General features: G+C 33.1%; 1 protein-coding gene across 50 annotated transcripts in view; it reads right to left on the bottom strand.

Moving 5' to 3' along the window:
- RIMS1 (regulating synaptic membrane exocytosis 1) overlaps positions 1 to 16,475 on the bottom strand; it is a 493,077-nt gene that overhangs the window by 127,529 nt on the left and 349,073 nt on the right. For 32 of the 50 annotated variants that reach the window (XM_015449220.4, XM_045391119.3, XM_074037678.1 and 29 more), the window contains 2 exons: positions 15,234 to 15,296; positions 10,005 to 10,094 (listed from right to left, as the gene is read on the bottom strand). The exons of the other annotated variants lie outside the window; for them this stretch is intronic. In XM_015449220.4, coding sequence (XP_015304706.1) covers positions 10,005 to 10,094; positions 15,234 to 15,296 — 153 coding nt within the window. The remainder of the gene's footprint in view (positions 1 to 10,004; positions 10,095 to 15,233; positions 15,297 to 16,475) is intronic. 50 annotated transcript variants of the gene reach the window in all.

Genomic DNA, 16,475 nt, shown 5'->3' on the forward strand with positions numbered 1-16,475 from the left:
CAGGCATGTGCCACCACACCCAGCTAATTCTGAAACTGTTTGCAGAGGTGCTGTCTTACTATGGTGCCCAGGCTGGTCTCAAACTCCTGGGCTCAAGTAATCCTCCCCACTTAGCCTTGGCATCTCAAAGTGCTGGGATTACAGGTGTGAGCTACCATGCCTGGCACAGAATTATCTTTTCTAAAAGAAAATTCTAAGTTCCATGATGGCCAGGACTTTGTCTGTCTTAATCACTGTTGTGACCTAGTCATTAGAATAGGGTGCATAGTAGGGGTACAGTAAGTATTTATTGAATAAATGAGTAGCAATATAGATATAAAGTTTTATTTAATTTGCACAATTATTTCATATTCTTTTTTGAGAAGACTCTACATTTGTAACACTTTTTAGATTTGTTACTAGTTTTTCTAGTCCCAGAATTTCTATCCTAGAAATCAGACAGTAGCAGAAAGAATTACATTTAATTTCCAAATATGTAAGTATAAATCACATTGAGGCAAGTATCTTAGAGATTAAAAGATGCTAAAACTTTCCTGAAACCTTCATAAAATATCAGTTTGTAGTATTTTCCAATATCCGTAAAACAACCTTAATTTTTTTCTTGGTGACAATGTTTCCTTTTTCTTTCAAGCTAAAATCCTGAGGATATCTTGATTGTTTACAAACACAGAAAATAAATTGTATCGCGCTTAACTAGGGCTTAAATTACTCTGCTATACATACAGATACTAAAAAAAATCTGTATGTTTACATGACTAGTTGTGCTGCTTCTGAGATACCACATCTACTTATCTGCTGAATAAATATTACCAATGTGTTGGCTGAATTTCTGCTTGAACCAGAAGAGAAGCATCTCAAACACCCAAAAACCTTTGTGACCAGTCAGGAAAACACATTTAAAGATAAAGCCTATAAACACCATAAAATAGGAAAACTGGGTCAACTTCAAACTGAGAAGAACAAAGTAATGGAAAATATATGTTGTGGCACTTCTGACATATCAGCATAAAGTGGATTCAAAGCACTGATGCTATTTTTAAAAACCTACCTTGTGTACTGACGCCTTAGCCCTGGACAATATTGTGTTTAACAATACAATATTTATAAAATATATAAAAACCAGGTATTTTACTTTATAAAACAGACATTTCTTAATATAATCAAAGCCTAAACCTCATTGTTAATGAGTGTACACAGCAGCAAAACAAGACAACTGAGATAAAACCATCAACCAATATAACAAACAATAGGCTCTGTGACAGATTTTAGTATAATCTAAAGCACCTGAGAATTTTTATTTATTTACTTGTCAACAAAAACAGTATTTAAATTTGTTTCCAGAAATTCAAAACACAATCAAATGCTCTTCAAAACAGAACATTCTTTCAATGGATCCTGACTTCACTGTGTTTAAACTCTGCCATTTGTATGCTATCCTCATTTCAGTAAATATTCTGAGGTGCTTTACTAGAGTTGGCTACATCCAACATATCTGGCTCTGGCTTCTGGAATAAAGCACATCACATTCAACATTTCTCTTGGTTATCCTTCAGTTGGTGGCCTATAAGCTTCTAGAAGCCACTTGTCTGTGAGGAGGAGTTGACTAGTACCTGTCATTCTCTGGAGACGCATGCTGGATTTGAATCCTGGGACTAGGAGGTCGTCTCCTATCTAGGGAGGGGGACCATCTACCCCTGTTTGCCCAGTGAACAAGACAGGAAAAAACAGGACATTTAGTAACTCCTAAAATAAAAGAATACATGGAACAACAGGACTGGAAAAGCACCCATAAAGGCAAAGTGTAGATTCTTTGCTCCATAATTTAATTTTCACTTTTATAAGCCTTAGAAAGATAAGTTACAATACTTTAAGAACATTAAAACCTCTAATCTTACAAGTGAATAAAGAAACAATTTATTTAGGAGATGTTTGGAATCCGCCTAGTAAGTGTAGTTTTGTTCTTCCAAAATGTGCTTCTATGTGCATATTTAATCTATAAATATATATATATATATATATATAAATATAACTTTAAGTTTTTAAAGATGCATCTTCAGGAATCTGGCTTATGTTTGAATAAATAGGTTTAATAAGGTACCAATGATTTTGTGATACCAGGCCTTGAAATTACCGTGTAGAGTTGCAAAGGTGGGGATGTGTGAATTTAATACAAAGTAGGAACACAGTTAGGTAGAAGAAATAAAAATGTTATTTAGTGTTGAAACAGTGACATGAAGAAATAATTCATGGGAAAGCTACCAGTGAATTCTTAAATTTTCTTGTCAAAAACCACAGGGCTAATTACTGAACTTTAAAAGCTGTAAGTAAACGATACTGATAAACAAAAGCAAAGAACATAGATATATGAAATGATAAATTAGCATTAATTTTTTTTTAGTTTCACTGGTTTTTATTTGCAAAAGTATGTCAATTAAATGGATGCTTTTTAGCTCAGCATTTACAATAATACTTTTCTTGTGATTAACAGTAAACCCAAGTTAGACAACTGGTTCATTCCTTTGTTAAGCTACCTTTAGATTCTGTCTGTGTACAACCACAGATTTCAAACATCTAGTTAAAACTGAGGAAATAAGACACTGAATGGGTCAGAATTAAATTTATTTATTTATTATATATGAAAATTCTAACAGGATATTTTTCTATAGATATTGGCTTTCTTGTATGAAAGAAGGAATAAGTGGATAGTCTTAAAAGACTCATTTAGGTATAAGACTTTATAACTCTCCAAAGGAGTTTAGTCCTAACATTTCAAAAAGAAAGTTTTCTTTTTGAAAACTTACCAGATACAACTTGGATATTTTAGACCATCCAGCCAAACATAGCAAAGGGTTTTTGTCACTCAGGATATGTGAGGTCATCAGATACTGATTCTGAAATCCTCTGGAAGCCTTTGTTTAATCAATCTTAAATAGACAAACTTGGCATGATTCAAGTCAGGCTTTGAAGAAGCCATGAAGCAAGTGAAGATACTGAATAGCAAATTTTGAGCAGAAGATAAAAATGTGTGGAATATACTCTTAAAGGTGGTAAATGTTTATAAAATAACATTTTGCATTAATTTTAAATTATTTAATTTTTTAAAATTATTTCAAGGATTGGTCAATCCAATCTGAATGTTTTAAAAAGTTTCTTTTCACTGTACTGGCTTTTGTTCTATAGATAAAATAAAGAAATATTTGTAAAATAATTGGAAAACAATTACAATGACAGCATTTTCTACATTAAAGTATATACTCCGTTGTGTTAAAACTTTTGGTATTATTTGAAAACACAAATATAGACTTAGTATTTTTCCGTGAAGCAATAATATTAACTTGACAGAATTATGAATAACCTTGCTTCCTAGGGTAAAATTCCAGTCCTTGTGCTTATTTAAACATAAAAGTAAAGAAAAAGCAAGTAAAAATGGCTTAATTATGAAACATGCAGTGAAAGCTGTGAGGGAGAAAGATGTACATTTAGAAACAAGCAATTGTGAATGCAAGCGATTAAAAGGTAATTTTAAACAAATATTTGGCTTAATACACGTATATTTGTACACTTAAAGTCCTTCTGAATATGCTGATATGTAGTACCAACAGAATAAATCTGTTTGCTTTTTCCCACATACAGTGGATACAACAAGAGCAGGATCAATTTACATCCAAGTTTTCGTCCTAAGAACAGATGTCACTTGAGTTTTAATAACACATCTTTCTAACTTTTAAATATACTAGCATATTTTATATGCTTTCTATAATAGGTGCTGTTTCTATTTTTTTCCTATTATAAGGAATGACCAAGCTTAGAATCTTTCTCTCTCTTCCCAACTCTGGTTAATGAGAAATATACATAGCTTCAACTTTCATTTCTATTTTCATTTTACAAGCTAATATGGCAGGCTATGTTGGAGATTCTAATCATAAAGTTGAACTAAACCAGTTTTTTCTTGATTTGTATTTCCAAACCAGCCTACCTAAAAGTTCACTGCTTAGTTACTTTAGGAAATTATTAGTACTTTAGTATCAGATATTCTAAATTCATTAATTGAGGAACATCTATTTCTTGGGAGCCCACTCCTTTCACTGTGATCAGAAGAAAAGAAGAAAGATCACTCTGAAGGCTATAGGACTGAATAAACAGGCTGTGAACTCCCTGCAGAAGGAAATAGTGAGGCTTTTCTTTTCTTTTTTTTTTTTTTTGACAATTGCATCCATTATGCATAGCACAGAATAAATATTTGTGAATATTTAAGTAAATAATGATATAAGGCTATTGGCTTGGGGGAGAAGGAATAATGAGAACCTTAACCAAGAAATCAAGAGCGCTATTGATATAAAGGGATTGAGAATTGATAGGCCTCAGAAAGCAATTAAATGATACTTATGTTGGAGCTCTTCCCTCTCCCCCAGGCATTGATAAACTTTAAAACAAATGTATATGTGTGTTTAAATGTGCTATTAATACCTACACTTGCATACAGACACATCTTTTAATGGTGCATATGTCTTGGCAGAACATGGCTAAGAAGCTTAATTATCTAAAAAAGGCATTATACAAAAACGTAAATCATTAATTCCATAAATAGCACAAATTAAAAATATGAGGTATTTTAACATTAGAAACCAAATGAGATAACTGATTATACACATATATTTTTATTGTGTTTTCATTAATCATTTTAGTCCTTAAAATTTTCTCCTATTTTAAACTAAATTTCACTTATAAATATGTACATACACACACACACACACACACACACATATATATATATATATATATATATTTTTTTTTTTTTCCTTGAGATGGAATCTTGCTCTGTCACCCAGGCTGGAGTGCAGTGGCATGATCTCAGCTCACTTCAACCTCTGCTCCCTAGGTTCAAGCGATTCTCCTGCTTCACCCTTCCTAGTAGCTGGGATTACAGGCACATATTGCCATGCCCGGCTCCTTTCTGTATTTTTAGTAGAGACGGGGTTTCACCATGTTGGTCAGGCTGGTCTCAAACTCCTGACCTAGTGATTCGCCCGCCTCAGCCTCCCACAGTGCTGGGATTACAGGAGTGAGCCACCGCGTCCATCCAATACTTACACTTTGAAACAAGATCTATGATATATATTTCAATTCAATATATAACTATTGATTTTTAGGTAGGAACCTCCTTTCCCTTAAGTCTCATGTTTCCATTATGAGGGAAATTCATTCAAGTAAGCCTTTCCTCATCGCACCCCAAGGAGGAAAGAGTGGCTTATATGATGGGTGACCATGGTAAAGAATCGGGCACAGGAAACTTAGCCCTTTCTGGATTCCTTTTTCCAAATTATGATGCCTGCAAACAGCACAACAGACAGACTTGTAAAGCAGTGATGAGATCTGAGGCCTGACCCTGTAGCAGAAGTTTGTGTGGCTCAGTGAATCTGGCTGATTCTGGGATTAGTTATTAGCCATCTTGCAGACTCAAAGCCACAGCTTTCAATTCTGTTCAAAGTACTTATAGTGAAAATTAAATCTCCTATCTTTCTAGTACCTGGGTCTAACTCACAGCTCAATCCAAATTTGAAGTGAAAAGTAGAAGGTGTTTTTTAAGCCCCTAAACTCCACAAATGAAACATTTACCAAGTAAGAAATATATCATGTTGTCACTAAAGATGGAAAAGAGAAATAGGATATTATCCCTGCCCTCAATTAGAAAATATTAAAAACCAAACCAAATGAGGTAACTGATTATACACATATGTATTTTTATTGTCTGTTCTCATTATTCACTTCAGTCCTTGATTTTTTCCCCAATATTGTTTTAAACTAAATTTAACTTATTTTAATTAATAGATAGTTATACTCTGAAACAAGACCTATGATATCTATTTCAATTCAATGCACAGCTGTTGATTTTTAGCTAAGAACTTCCTTTTCCTTAAGCCTAGTGTGTGTGTTTCTTCCACTATATGGTGATATTGTGGAAGAACAGCACAATATAGTGGAAGACACAAACATACTACAGTACTAAGTAAAATACAATGTATTTTAATAGAAGTATATAAAATTAGGTGGGCCCAGAAAAGGTAGTAAATAATTCTGACTGGCAAAAGAAAGGGAAGTATGCGTGCATGTTGATGGGGGGACTGAGAACAGGGGAGGAGGTTAAGAAGGGTTTTACAAAGATATGGTATTTAACCTATATTTTTGAACAATGAGCAGAATATTTAGGCAGACAACAAAGAAGAATATTTTAATTTTAATAGAAAGAAAATGAGATATAAGTTAACAAAGACTATTAGAACTTAAGAAAATTAATGGGAGCAGGAGTGTCACTGGAATTGGAGAAGGGCTATCTATCAATATATTCAAGGTGAGGGACCTGTTCCAAAGGAAGTGATTGAATTTATTGTGACTGAATTTGTGACGGAGCAGGAAGAGAAGTAGTTCCAGATTATGTGGCTGGTTATATGTCAAAACCATAAAATGAGAGGAATATTTAGAAAGAGGAAGCATTTTGCTGTAAAGGGACTGAAGCGGGGATAACGAAGTTGATTTAGACATCACCATTTAGAAATTTAGGCCTGGTCAATCACAGTGGAGGGTTGTCTTCATATGTATTGGAGTGGGAACCTTTTATAGAAATAAAATTTAAGGAACAGGACAGTATGGTAGGACAAAAGAGGAAAACTGGAGGTGGAGCTAGGGAAATACCTATCTTTATGGGACAGGGGAGAAAGACAAGCCTTCAAAGGAGACATCATAACAGAGGTTTTAAGAAAATCTGTAGAGGTACTTAATGGAGGAGAGATTCAAGTGACAGCGTGGGCAATGTAAAATGTTGCAAGATGCTGCTGAACAACTAGGGAGCCAATGTAAACCACAGAAGAATTTCAGCACAGCTACAGAGCACTAGGAATGAGTAGACGTCAGATTGCAGGTATTACTGGAAGGTAAAAAATGCAGGCAGTAAGTATAAACTACCTTTTCATAAGCCTTCATCAAGGATATGATTGCTCTGAAAGGTCAAGGAAGAAGATAAACCATCCAAGAAAAGTAAGTTTTCTCTAGTGGCTCTAAAAATCATTGCTTCTGAACATGTAAGTAATAATTTGTTTGAAAACCTAGAAAAACAAAGGTTAATAGCAGGCCTGTAACTCACTCCTTGCCAATCCAGGGAAGCAAGGGAAATGGGAAGATATAAATGATAAATTATTTCTTATCACAAATAAACCTCAAATATATTGATTTAAGAAGCAAAACTGAATTGGAATAATTCACTGAATTATGGTAACCCATAAGTATGTTTTCCATTTGTGTAATCAACAGAACATGAAATGGAGGTGCTCCTAAACTAAAATGGTTTCCTTTCCAAACTGCTTTTTACATGCATTATTCAAAAGTCATCTGTTAAAACAGGCCAAACCATGTAACAAGGGAGAAAAGACAGGTGTATCTGATGGTTTTCAACTCCTTCAGGAAAAGAATGCTGCTCTTTTATCTTCTGAATCATTAGAAAAGTATTATATTGAGTACTGAGTGTGCTTTGACAATTTCACCCTTTATCTTAACAGAAAACTTGTATTAAAGGTTAGGAGTTAAGTTGATATAAAGGCATGTAAATGTTAATCAAAATGGGTTAGAATAATCAAATTGCTTGACCATACATAGTTCACAAATTTGTAGAAATAATGTTCATCTCTTAAGAATATAAAATTAAGTTTTTAAAACATTTGCTCTAACATTTTATCTACTATGTATATATTAGACATTAATACAATAATCCCTGCGGTAAATTAGAGAAATTAAGTATCCTCAAAACCCTCTAAGACTCCCTTCTCCTACTCTCCCCATACTGTCTGGGGGCTTCAGATGCATTCTCCAAAGATAACAAAGTCACCACTCTTGATATTGTTATCTTCTGCTTCAAAGCTGCTTTATAGGCATGTTCACAAAGGGTACATGTAGTCTCTATCCTCCAAACCAATAAGCATCTACAGCTTCTGTAATTATTTGATGAAACCTTATCTAAGTTTTATTTTACATTACATAAAATAATTGTTGTTTATTTTACATTACATAAAATTGCTGTTCCTCTTGGCAACAAAGTGATCCCAATAAACTTAGGATAACTGATAATACCAAGACTTGTTATCATTGAGTTTTTAAATGAAAAATTCCTTTTTATTCAATATGTAGAGTGAATATATGTTTTCAATGATATTTTTTCTTCTTCTAATCAAGGTAAATACACTCACTTGGACTTTACAACAAGCTGTGCAACAACTGACCCTAGATTATTTGTCTACTGGTTGAGCTGTTTTAAATTTACCAACACAGAGATTTATAAACTCTGTGGCTTCAGTGTCACAAGGGAACACATGCTAGATAGGTTCACCATAACAATAGACCTGCACTGTCCAGTACAGAAGCCACAAGCCACATGAAGCCATTGAGCACGGTAATGTGGTTAGTCCAAAGTGGGATGTGCTGCAAGTACAAACTATCTTTAGTATCTATGACTTATTATGCTGAAAAAAGGGAGTGCAAAATATCTAATAGTTTGTATAATAATGACATGTGAAAATTATTTTTTGAATATGCTGGGTTAAAAAATTACAATTAATTTAATCTTTTTAGTATGGCGACTAGGAAATATTAAAGTATCAGCTTGTGTTATGTTTCTATCAGATGGCACTGATATGGATAATATTGAAAATGTCAGGCTGCTATGGTCAGAAGATTCTACTGACTTGAGAATTTCTATCCTTGTTTTACTACTAACCAGAAACATGTAAGAAAATAATAACTAAACATATTTTAAAATTTTCTTGTTACTCTTGAAATTATTTGGGGGGGGGGTTATATTTGACTAAAGAGAATGACAAAACGATTCCAATTATGATTTTAGAAGACTCTATAGTCATTTCAACTAAACTTTATATTACAAAAGGGATACAAGACAAATTAAATTTCACTTTTTTCTATTACACATTTTACAAATATAAAAGAATACACAATTTAAAAGTAAATTCTTAAGATGCTAAAACAAGGTCTATACACACCTGTACCTATTGTTCAATTCCAGAAATAAATATCTTACGAATAAATGAATAGATTCAGATTAGAAAGATACCTAAAGAAAAGCTTTGAGTAGCCTACTAAGAAGAAGTGGGTTACATTAGCACAACTAAATGTTTTTCTTCAGGATTTGTAAAGAGGTAGTATGCAAACATCTTCTGAATGACCTCTAATTAAAAAGAGATAGCAATTATAAACAAGACTATCAATTATAACTAAGTCTATTAAAATAGTTCCATCACAATGGAAAAATTAGATGCTTACAGCTAAGAGACAGTGTAACACATCATCAATGAATATATTTGAATTGAAATCAGAATTCATTAAAGTTTTAAGCAAAATTGTCTGTGTACGTATATATGTATTTCTTTTTGTTAGGCATCAGGAAATCTATAAATAACATCATATTTGTTGTCAAAGTATAATTTATCGTAAAACATTATATTGAAGAGTAGATTGATTAAAAATGAATGTAGATATACGAAGGAAGTATTCTATTTAAAAAGAATTCCTGTTATGAGTTTACAGAAGATTGTTGTTAAACCTATAAATACTCTTTATCAGTGGTACTAAGAGGAAAGTGATCCTCCCCTTCAGATAATTCACTGGACCCTATAACATTATCAGCATACTGAAGGCTTCCTGAATAGTCAATAAAACGACTGAACAGCAACAAAAGGGGAAAAGCAGCAGCCAGAAGCAGTTACAAATTACATCACACCATTTGCAACAACATTCATAGAAATATGTGTATGTGTACCCTTGGGTTTATCCACGTACGCATATCTCTACATAGACATGTATAATAAGGGAGGGGGAAATGTAGACAATTAGCAAAGTGAACATGAGTGAATAAACCTGTGAGGCTGTCATGAAACAAAACAAAGTGATTGAAAAAAAATCACTAGTACAAATGATAAGAAATTAAGAAAGTCTTTATTTTATACCTTTCTCGTTCTGGTGAATGCAAACTAGTATCTGGTCTCAAGCAGTTGGTACTAGCACTCCTAGCCCTGTCAAGAAAGGGCTGCAGTTCACTAGTGCCAGTGCATTGCATCCAGTGGTAGAAGAGAAAGACAGAGAAAACAAAGAAAGGAAGACCACGTTAGAGAGTAAAGCATAAAATAATGTCCCCTTTACACAAAATGTAGAATCACTGGGATTCAGTTCATAAGGGTGTGAGAGAGTTGACAGAATGACAGTGTAAAATTTTGTTTAGAAAATGAAGCTAAACAAAGATTATGCTTAAATTGCTTTGCATAATTTTTAGAAGTGTCTCAGACTGAAAAATGAGACTAAATCACACCTACTTATGAAAAAAACTGGATACAGAAAGCAATAAAACAAAATGCCTAGAATTTCATTACCAAGAACAGATGCCACACCAAAACAAAATGAAGGACATCAGAGGAGAAATAATTTTACAACTCAACTTTTTTGGTTCACAACAATAGACAAGAGAAATGGAAGGTATCACTTCCATATGTTCTTACCTAACCAGTATTTCATCAGTAAATCTCAATACTCTTGAGTTAAAGCATTCATGATGAAGGGAAATGTCCTGTCTAGTCACTGATTTGGTCTTAGTATGTGCAGGCAGAACTGAGCTTCACAAATTAAAATTACACAAAAATAAAATAAATTATAATTAAAATCAACAAGTACAATATACAAATGACAAAGCAACTAGACTTCTGACATTTGAGTTAGTAGATTTCATTTAGAGAATTATTCTAGTAGTAAGTTTTATAGTTAAAACGATTTTAGATACCATTAATTTAATGTTTCTCACTGTATAATTATTTCAAAAGAATATTTTATTAGAATGTAAATATTTTCTATTTAATGTTTTATTAGAATGTGAATTTTCTATTTTTAGTAGGCAAGGGATTAGGAATTACTTTATAACTGGGTGGGACTCACTGTTGTGGCTCTTACCTGTAAATATTCCAGTGAGAACTGCTCTGTAATAAAGGCATCTTGGGAGGTAATGTTTTATAGTGCCTACCAAGATGTCTGGAACGTAGCAACACAAACACGCAGGAAACAGAAAAATATATATGAAACCAATTTTTTTAAGATATTCAGAAAGTAGGAGGCCTATAAAGCTATATAGATAAATCTTGTCACTTTTTTCTCAAAAGAACCACAATAACTCTTTGAAGGGAAGACAATTATTAAAATATGAAATCATAGACACTTGACTTCATAAAATACTCATTATTTAATTATCTGAATTAGAGAAATACCTGCTGACCAAACTCTAGGAATTATTGATCAATAGTTAAATGTGCTACTTAATCTCTGATTTAATATTACGCCTACTTCTATGGAAGTAAACAACTCATAGCTAAAAGTAAAAATCAACTAATTTATATAATTTTGGAGTTACAGTATGACTAAAAGAGTTAATGTTCTAAAACAAAACAAAGTGTTGACTAGCATTCCAGGGACACAGCTGGTTATAGTACCAGACAGCAGCAAAAAAAGAAAACAGCAAAAAGCCAAGAATTGATTGCAGAGGAGTAAGTTCTTTCTACTTATCAGCTTCTGTCTGGATCCAGACCCAACCACAGGAAATTTACCTTTGGAAGTAGGATAAGGTAGGCATTAGATGCAAACCAGAATATGGATTTTGAACTGGCAGAAAATTGGCCCAACACCACCTGATTCCTTTAAAATCTGTGAGGGTTTCTGGACTGTCTATGCCATGAAGGACAAACTAGTTCAAGCCATATATTTTTTGATAATTTAATAACGTTCTATAAATTTAATTGACTAATTATGAAAATCTATCGTCTACTTCAGCTAGCAGTAAAGCACAACCAAGAGGGAACGGAATAAAAATTTATCAAAGACTTCTAAACATCAAACACCTCACTGGTTTAATCATGTTTATATTAATGATCAAATCAAAGGAAATCTCATAAATCTTCAGTTAAAAAATGAACTAAAATGCCATTTTCTTTTCTTTTTTGAGACAGAGTCTCGCTCTTGTTGTCTAGGCTACAGTGCAATGGTGTGATCTTGGCTCACTGCAACCTCTGCCTACTGGGTTCAAGCAAATCTCCTCTCTCAGTCTCCCAAATAGCTGGGATTACAAGCGCCTGCCACCATGCCCACCTAATTTTTGTGTTTTTGGTTTTGTTTTCCTTTTTTTTTAGTAGAGATGGGGTTTCACCATGTTGGCCAGGCTGGTCTCAAACTCCTGACTTCAAGTGATCTGCCTGCTTCAGCTTCCTCCTTATTAAGTACAAGTTGAGGACAAATTTTACTGAAACTAAAGATTTAGCCTCCTTTCTAGACAGTGGAGTCTTCTTTTCAACTCCTAACCTCAGGCAAATATCTTTAGTAATAGGTTGCTATAAAACTTTTCTAAGCATTGCTTCAAAAGTGATTTTTTTTTTTTTTTCAAGAATGGGACCAACATAGAATGGGAAACAGCTAGAAAATAGCACAAAATTTATAGTCTGAATGTTCAAGTTCCTGTCTTGGCTTTGCCACTTATTGGCTGTGACCTGGATAATTCGATTAAGTCTTCAAGCCTGTTTCTACATCCACAAAATGTGAGAAATAACATCCACTTAACAGGGGTGTATGATAACACGTATACAATATTTAGGACACACTAGGATACAGTAAGGCAACTACAGCATTTTCTCTATACTACCACTTCCTCGAGACACATTTTACTAAAAAAAGGTTGGGCAATTAAATAATTTGGGAGAAAAGAAATTAAACATACAGATTTCTTTAGAACATGACTTTAATATGCTGTGTGTATTAAATTTCAAGGTAGACACTTTCATTTGCAAAGTTTCCAAAATGTATTTGACTCACAAAAACTTTTATTGGTGAAACATCTCATAGGACAAGTTTCCATATTTTTGGAAAAACTAGTTAAGCAGAAGATATCAAGTAGATCTGATTTTGAATCCTTGCTCTACTAGTCGTCAAATAAACTTTCTTAGCTTTTTTCCTCATCTCTAAAATCAGGATAATAATATTCATAACATATAATTACTGTCAGGAAATTGACATAAAGTACATTAAATATTTAACACTGTGCTTGTTATTAAATAAGTGTTATTTTCCTTATGTTTACTGGAGACTAGTAAATCCTCAGACTTTATTTTTAAAAGTCCTAAGTGAACATGGTATGATGTATTTTGAAAGCTTTAGATTTTAGCCATGGATAGTTATATAAATAATAAATGTCCATAGTTTATATGAAACCAAATTATATTATTGATATATCCATATAAAGCTGTGGTTATATATATTTACACATTGTGACATTCGTTTTTATTCAGATATATTTTTATAAATACATGAATATAAACATAGAAGAGATTATATATACATACACGCACATATTTTTGAACTCATATTGTCTCTATCTCCATACTTTTAGCATTACACATTACAGAATGAAAGACAGGAAGGAGAAAAGCCACTGGTGACATACGTTTTGCTCTGACACATTTGGCTAGCTCAGCTTCCGCTTCCTATCTTGTTGTAGTACCTGTCTACAGAACGTGATCTGCCTCACTGAATACTCATCTATTTTTAAATTGTATACATACAAATATGATTATTTGCTTAAATCAGGAAATGCAAAGTCAACATACAGAGTCTATTAAATAGGACTTGCAGAGCTCAGAATTATTAGCAAAGCACCATTCTTAAGGATAAGATTGTATAAAATGATGCAGCTATTACTTTGTATTACAAGTACAAAATAAGGGAAAGAAAAAATACCTTTAGTTATTATATTTAGACTACAGGTGTGAGTATCCTAGAAATATTCACACACTGAGTGCCAGGCACATACTAGGTAGCTTAAAATGTAATGATTTTTTTTGTGTTTGTTTTGTGTGCGTGTTTTTTTTTTTCTTTTGCAGCTTTAGTCACATCAACAGGACTGTGAGAAAACTTTCAGAATTAGTAAATAAACCATTCTTATTATGAAATTGTTTGTTAAGAAGAACAAGTCATAATAAACCTGGATAGTTTATGCTTTGACTTTCAGTAGGTTTTTATAATATGCATGATTTTACATTTTTTTCTCAGCAAATAGAACTAATAATTTCCTCGATTTTTTCCTGTGGCACTTCAAGCAAACATGGCAGCAGTTATCAGTAGTATAATTTTAGACTGTAAAAAGTTCAAACAAATTTTATTAGCCCAATTTTGTTTGCATTATTGGGCAGAACTACATATTACACACAGACATCATAAATCATGCATTTGTCTTTGCATCGCAAGTACTGCGGTTATACCTCTTTCCTTCTCTTTCCTCTTACTTTTCATTGGCTAAAATATTTGAGTTTGGTTATTATGTGTTAAGTTTGTTTCACTGACTTACTACTTCCTTAACTTCTATATTCATTTCAAATATACATTAAGTATTTATAGAATATGCTCCATGAGTAATCTGTAAGAAGTTTTACTTTGGATATGAAATTAAAGATGTAATGAGATTAACATAAAGCATCAGGCTCTAAGCTCCAATTTAGAAGCAAAAAGTATATATTTTGTCGCTTCTAAAGAGGTATTCATATTGTTATATGCCTTTGTGGGAAAGTTTGTACTGCAGCATTTCTGACAACTAGTGGGCTAGGATAGTTAAGATCAGGTTGAACATCTTCATTTTTCATCAGGAAAGAAGCTGAAGCTCAGCCACTAAAAATGAACTGTTAAAGATTTTATCAAAAGCAAACAATATAAACAACAATAAATTCTAAAAGGAAATAAAAAAAGACTAAAACAGAGCAAACTCACAATTATGAAACAACGACACTGCCATACACAGATTAGACCTCTTGTGACTAGACAGGAATATGTGTGGGAAGGTTGGGGGCACTCACAGTGAGCATTTAGAATTTTAATTGCAGAAACTGGTTCCTCAGTTTTAGGAATTAAAACAGTCCCAGAGAGGCCCACTGGTCTCTGGATTTTTGAATGTAGAGATGGCAAAGTAGTCTGCCTGAATCAGAACTGAAATATATTTGGAACGTCTTCCATAACCTCAATATAAAACAAAACAAATTTGGAATACTTGGGAAATTTATTTGACCTGCTTGTAATAATACCACTAAGGGAGAGACGGAAGAATAATAGAATGGAAAGAGAGTCATCACACACAATCACCATTACCAAATCCCTGTATTTACCTGGTAGTATGTAGGCATTCTGCACTTCGTCCTCGTTTTGCTCTGGGCAGCATAAGAAGCTCACTGCACAGACAGGATGGGTGGTGAGTGAAACAGATAAATTATGAGACATGGGTTATGCCAATGGTATGCCAATGAAAACATGAAAAGGGAAGAAACCAGATTGTCTGCACTAGCATATTTGCTTGAGAGGTTAAACAAAAATAAACATGAAAGCATTTAAAAATTTTAAACAATAAAGTACAAATATTATGATTGAAGTCCTAGCTGTTGCTGATTTGCCATTGTATTTCAAAATGATTTTATAGAATATTAAAACAAAACAAAATTAAATATTCCTCAAATAAGATATAGGAATCTGTTTCCAATTATAGACAACTGAGTATTTTTTTAATACTATAAATTTGGCCTGATACCAATGGGAACTCCGAACATTTTTATATCTCTGTAACAAATTAAAGCGTGGTAGTTTTCTTGGCTTTTATAGCCACTGAAAATGCAATACCATATTATGTTTCTTATTAACCAACTAACAATATAATTGATTAGAATTTTTATTTTAAAATTAATACTTTATCTATATCCAAATTAATTTCACAATATTGACTGCCCTGGTCAAGTAGCCGTGTGTTTTCCCTCCTCACCTAAACTCATGGTGCCCCAAATGAATGTTGATAAAACAGCCCTCATTCAACTCAAGCTGAGATGTCTGGAATCCTATTCCTCAGAGCAGCTCTTCATCCTGGTACCTATTGTAACTCCATTCTTGAAGGTCACAACCCTACTTTCTACAGTAGGATGGCAATTAGGTAGGTTAAGAAGTTCTACTTGGGTTCTGTGTCCTTGACTCCATGGCGAAAAAATCATTTAGCACCACTATCATGACCCTACTCCTACTGAAAGTTTCTCCATTTTAAAAAGCCAGAAGAGAATATTCAACAAGGTGGATATTACAAAACCTTAAATCAGATCCTGAGCTTATAATCAGGCTAAATGTACAGGTATATGGTTACTTCAAGAAGAAAGTCTGTGGGCATGCAAAGCAACAGATTCATAATGTAGACTTATAGTAACTGTTTCCATGAAACATTAGTTCACAAATGCAGAATTAAATCTAAGTACATATCCCCGTAAGAATTCATCTCAATATTTTGTATTCTAGACATTTTCTAGAAAGAGATTTTATGAAAAGAGGTATATAACAGAAACATTATTATTGAAGTTCTCATAGAAACTCTGAAA

The sequence above is a fragment of the Macaca fascicularis genome, chromosome 4 (genome assembly GCF_037993035.2).
Source record: "Macaca fascicularis isolate 582-1 chromosome 4, T2T-MFA8v1.1".
NCBI classification, from domain to species: Eukaryota; Metazoa; Chordata; class Mammalia; order Primates; family Cercopithecidae; genus Macaca; species Macaca fascicularis.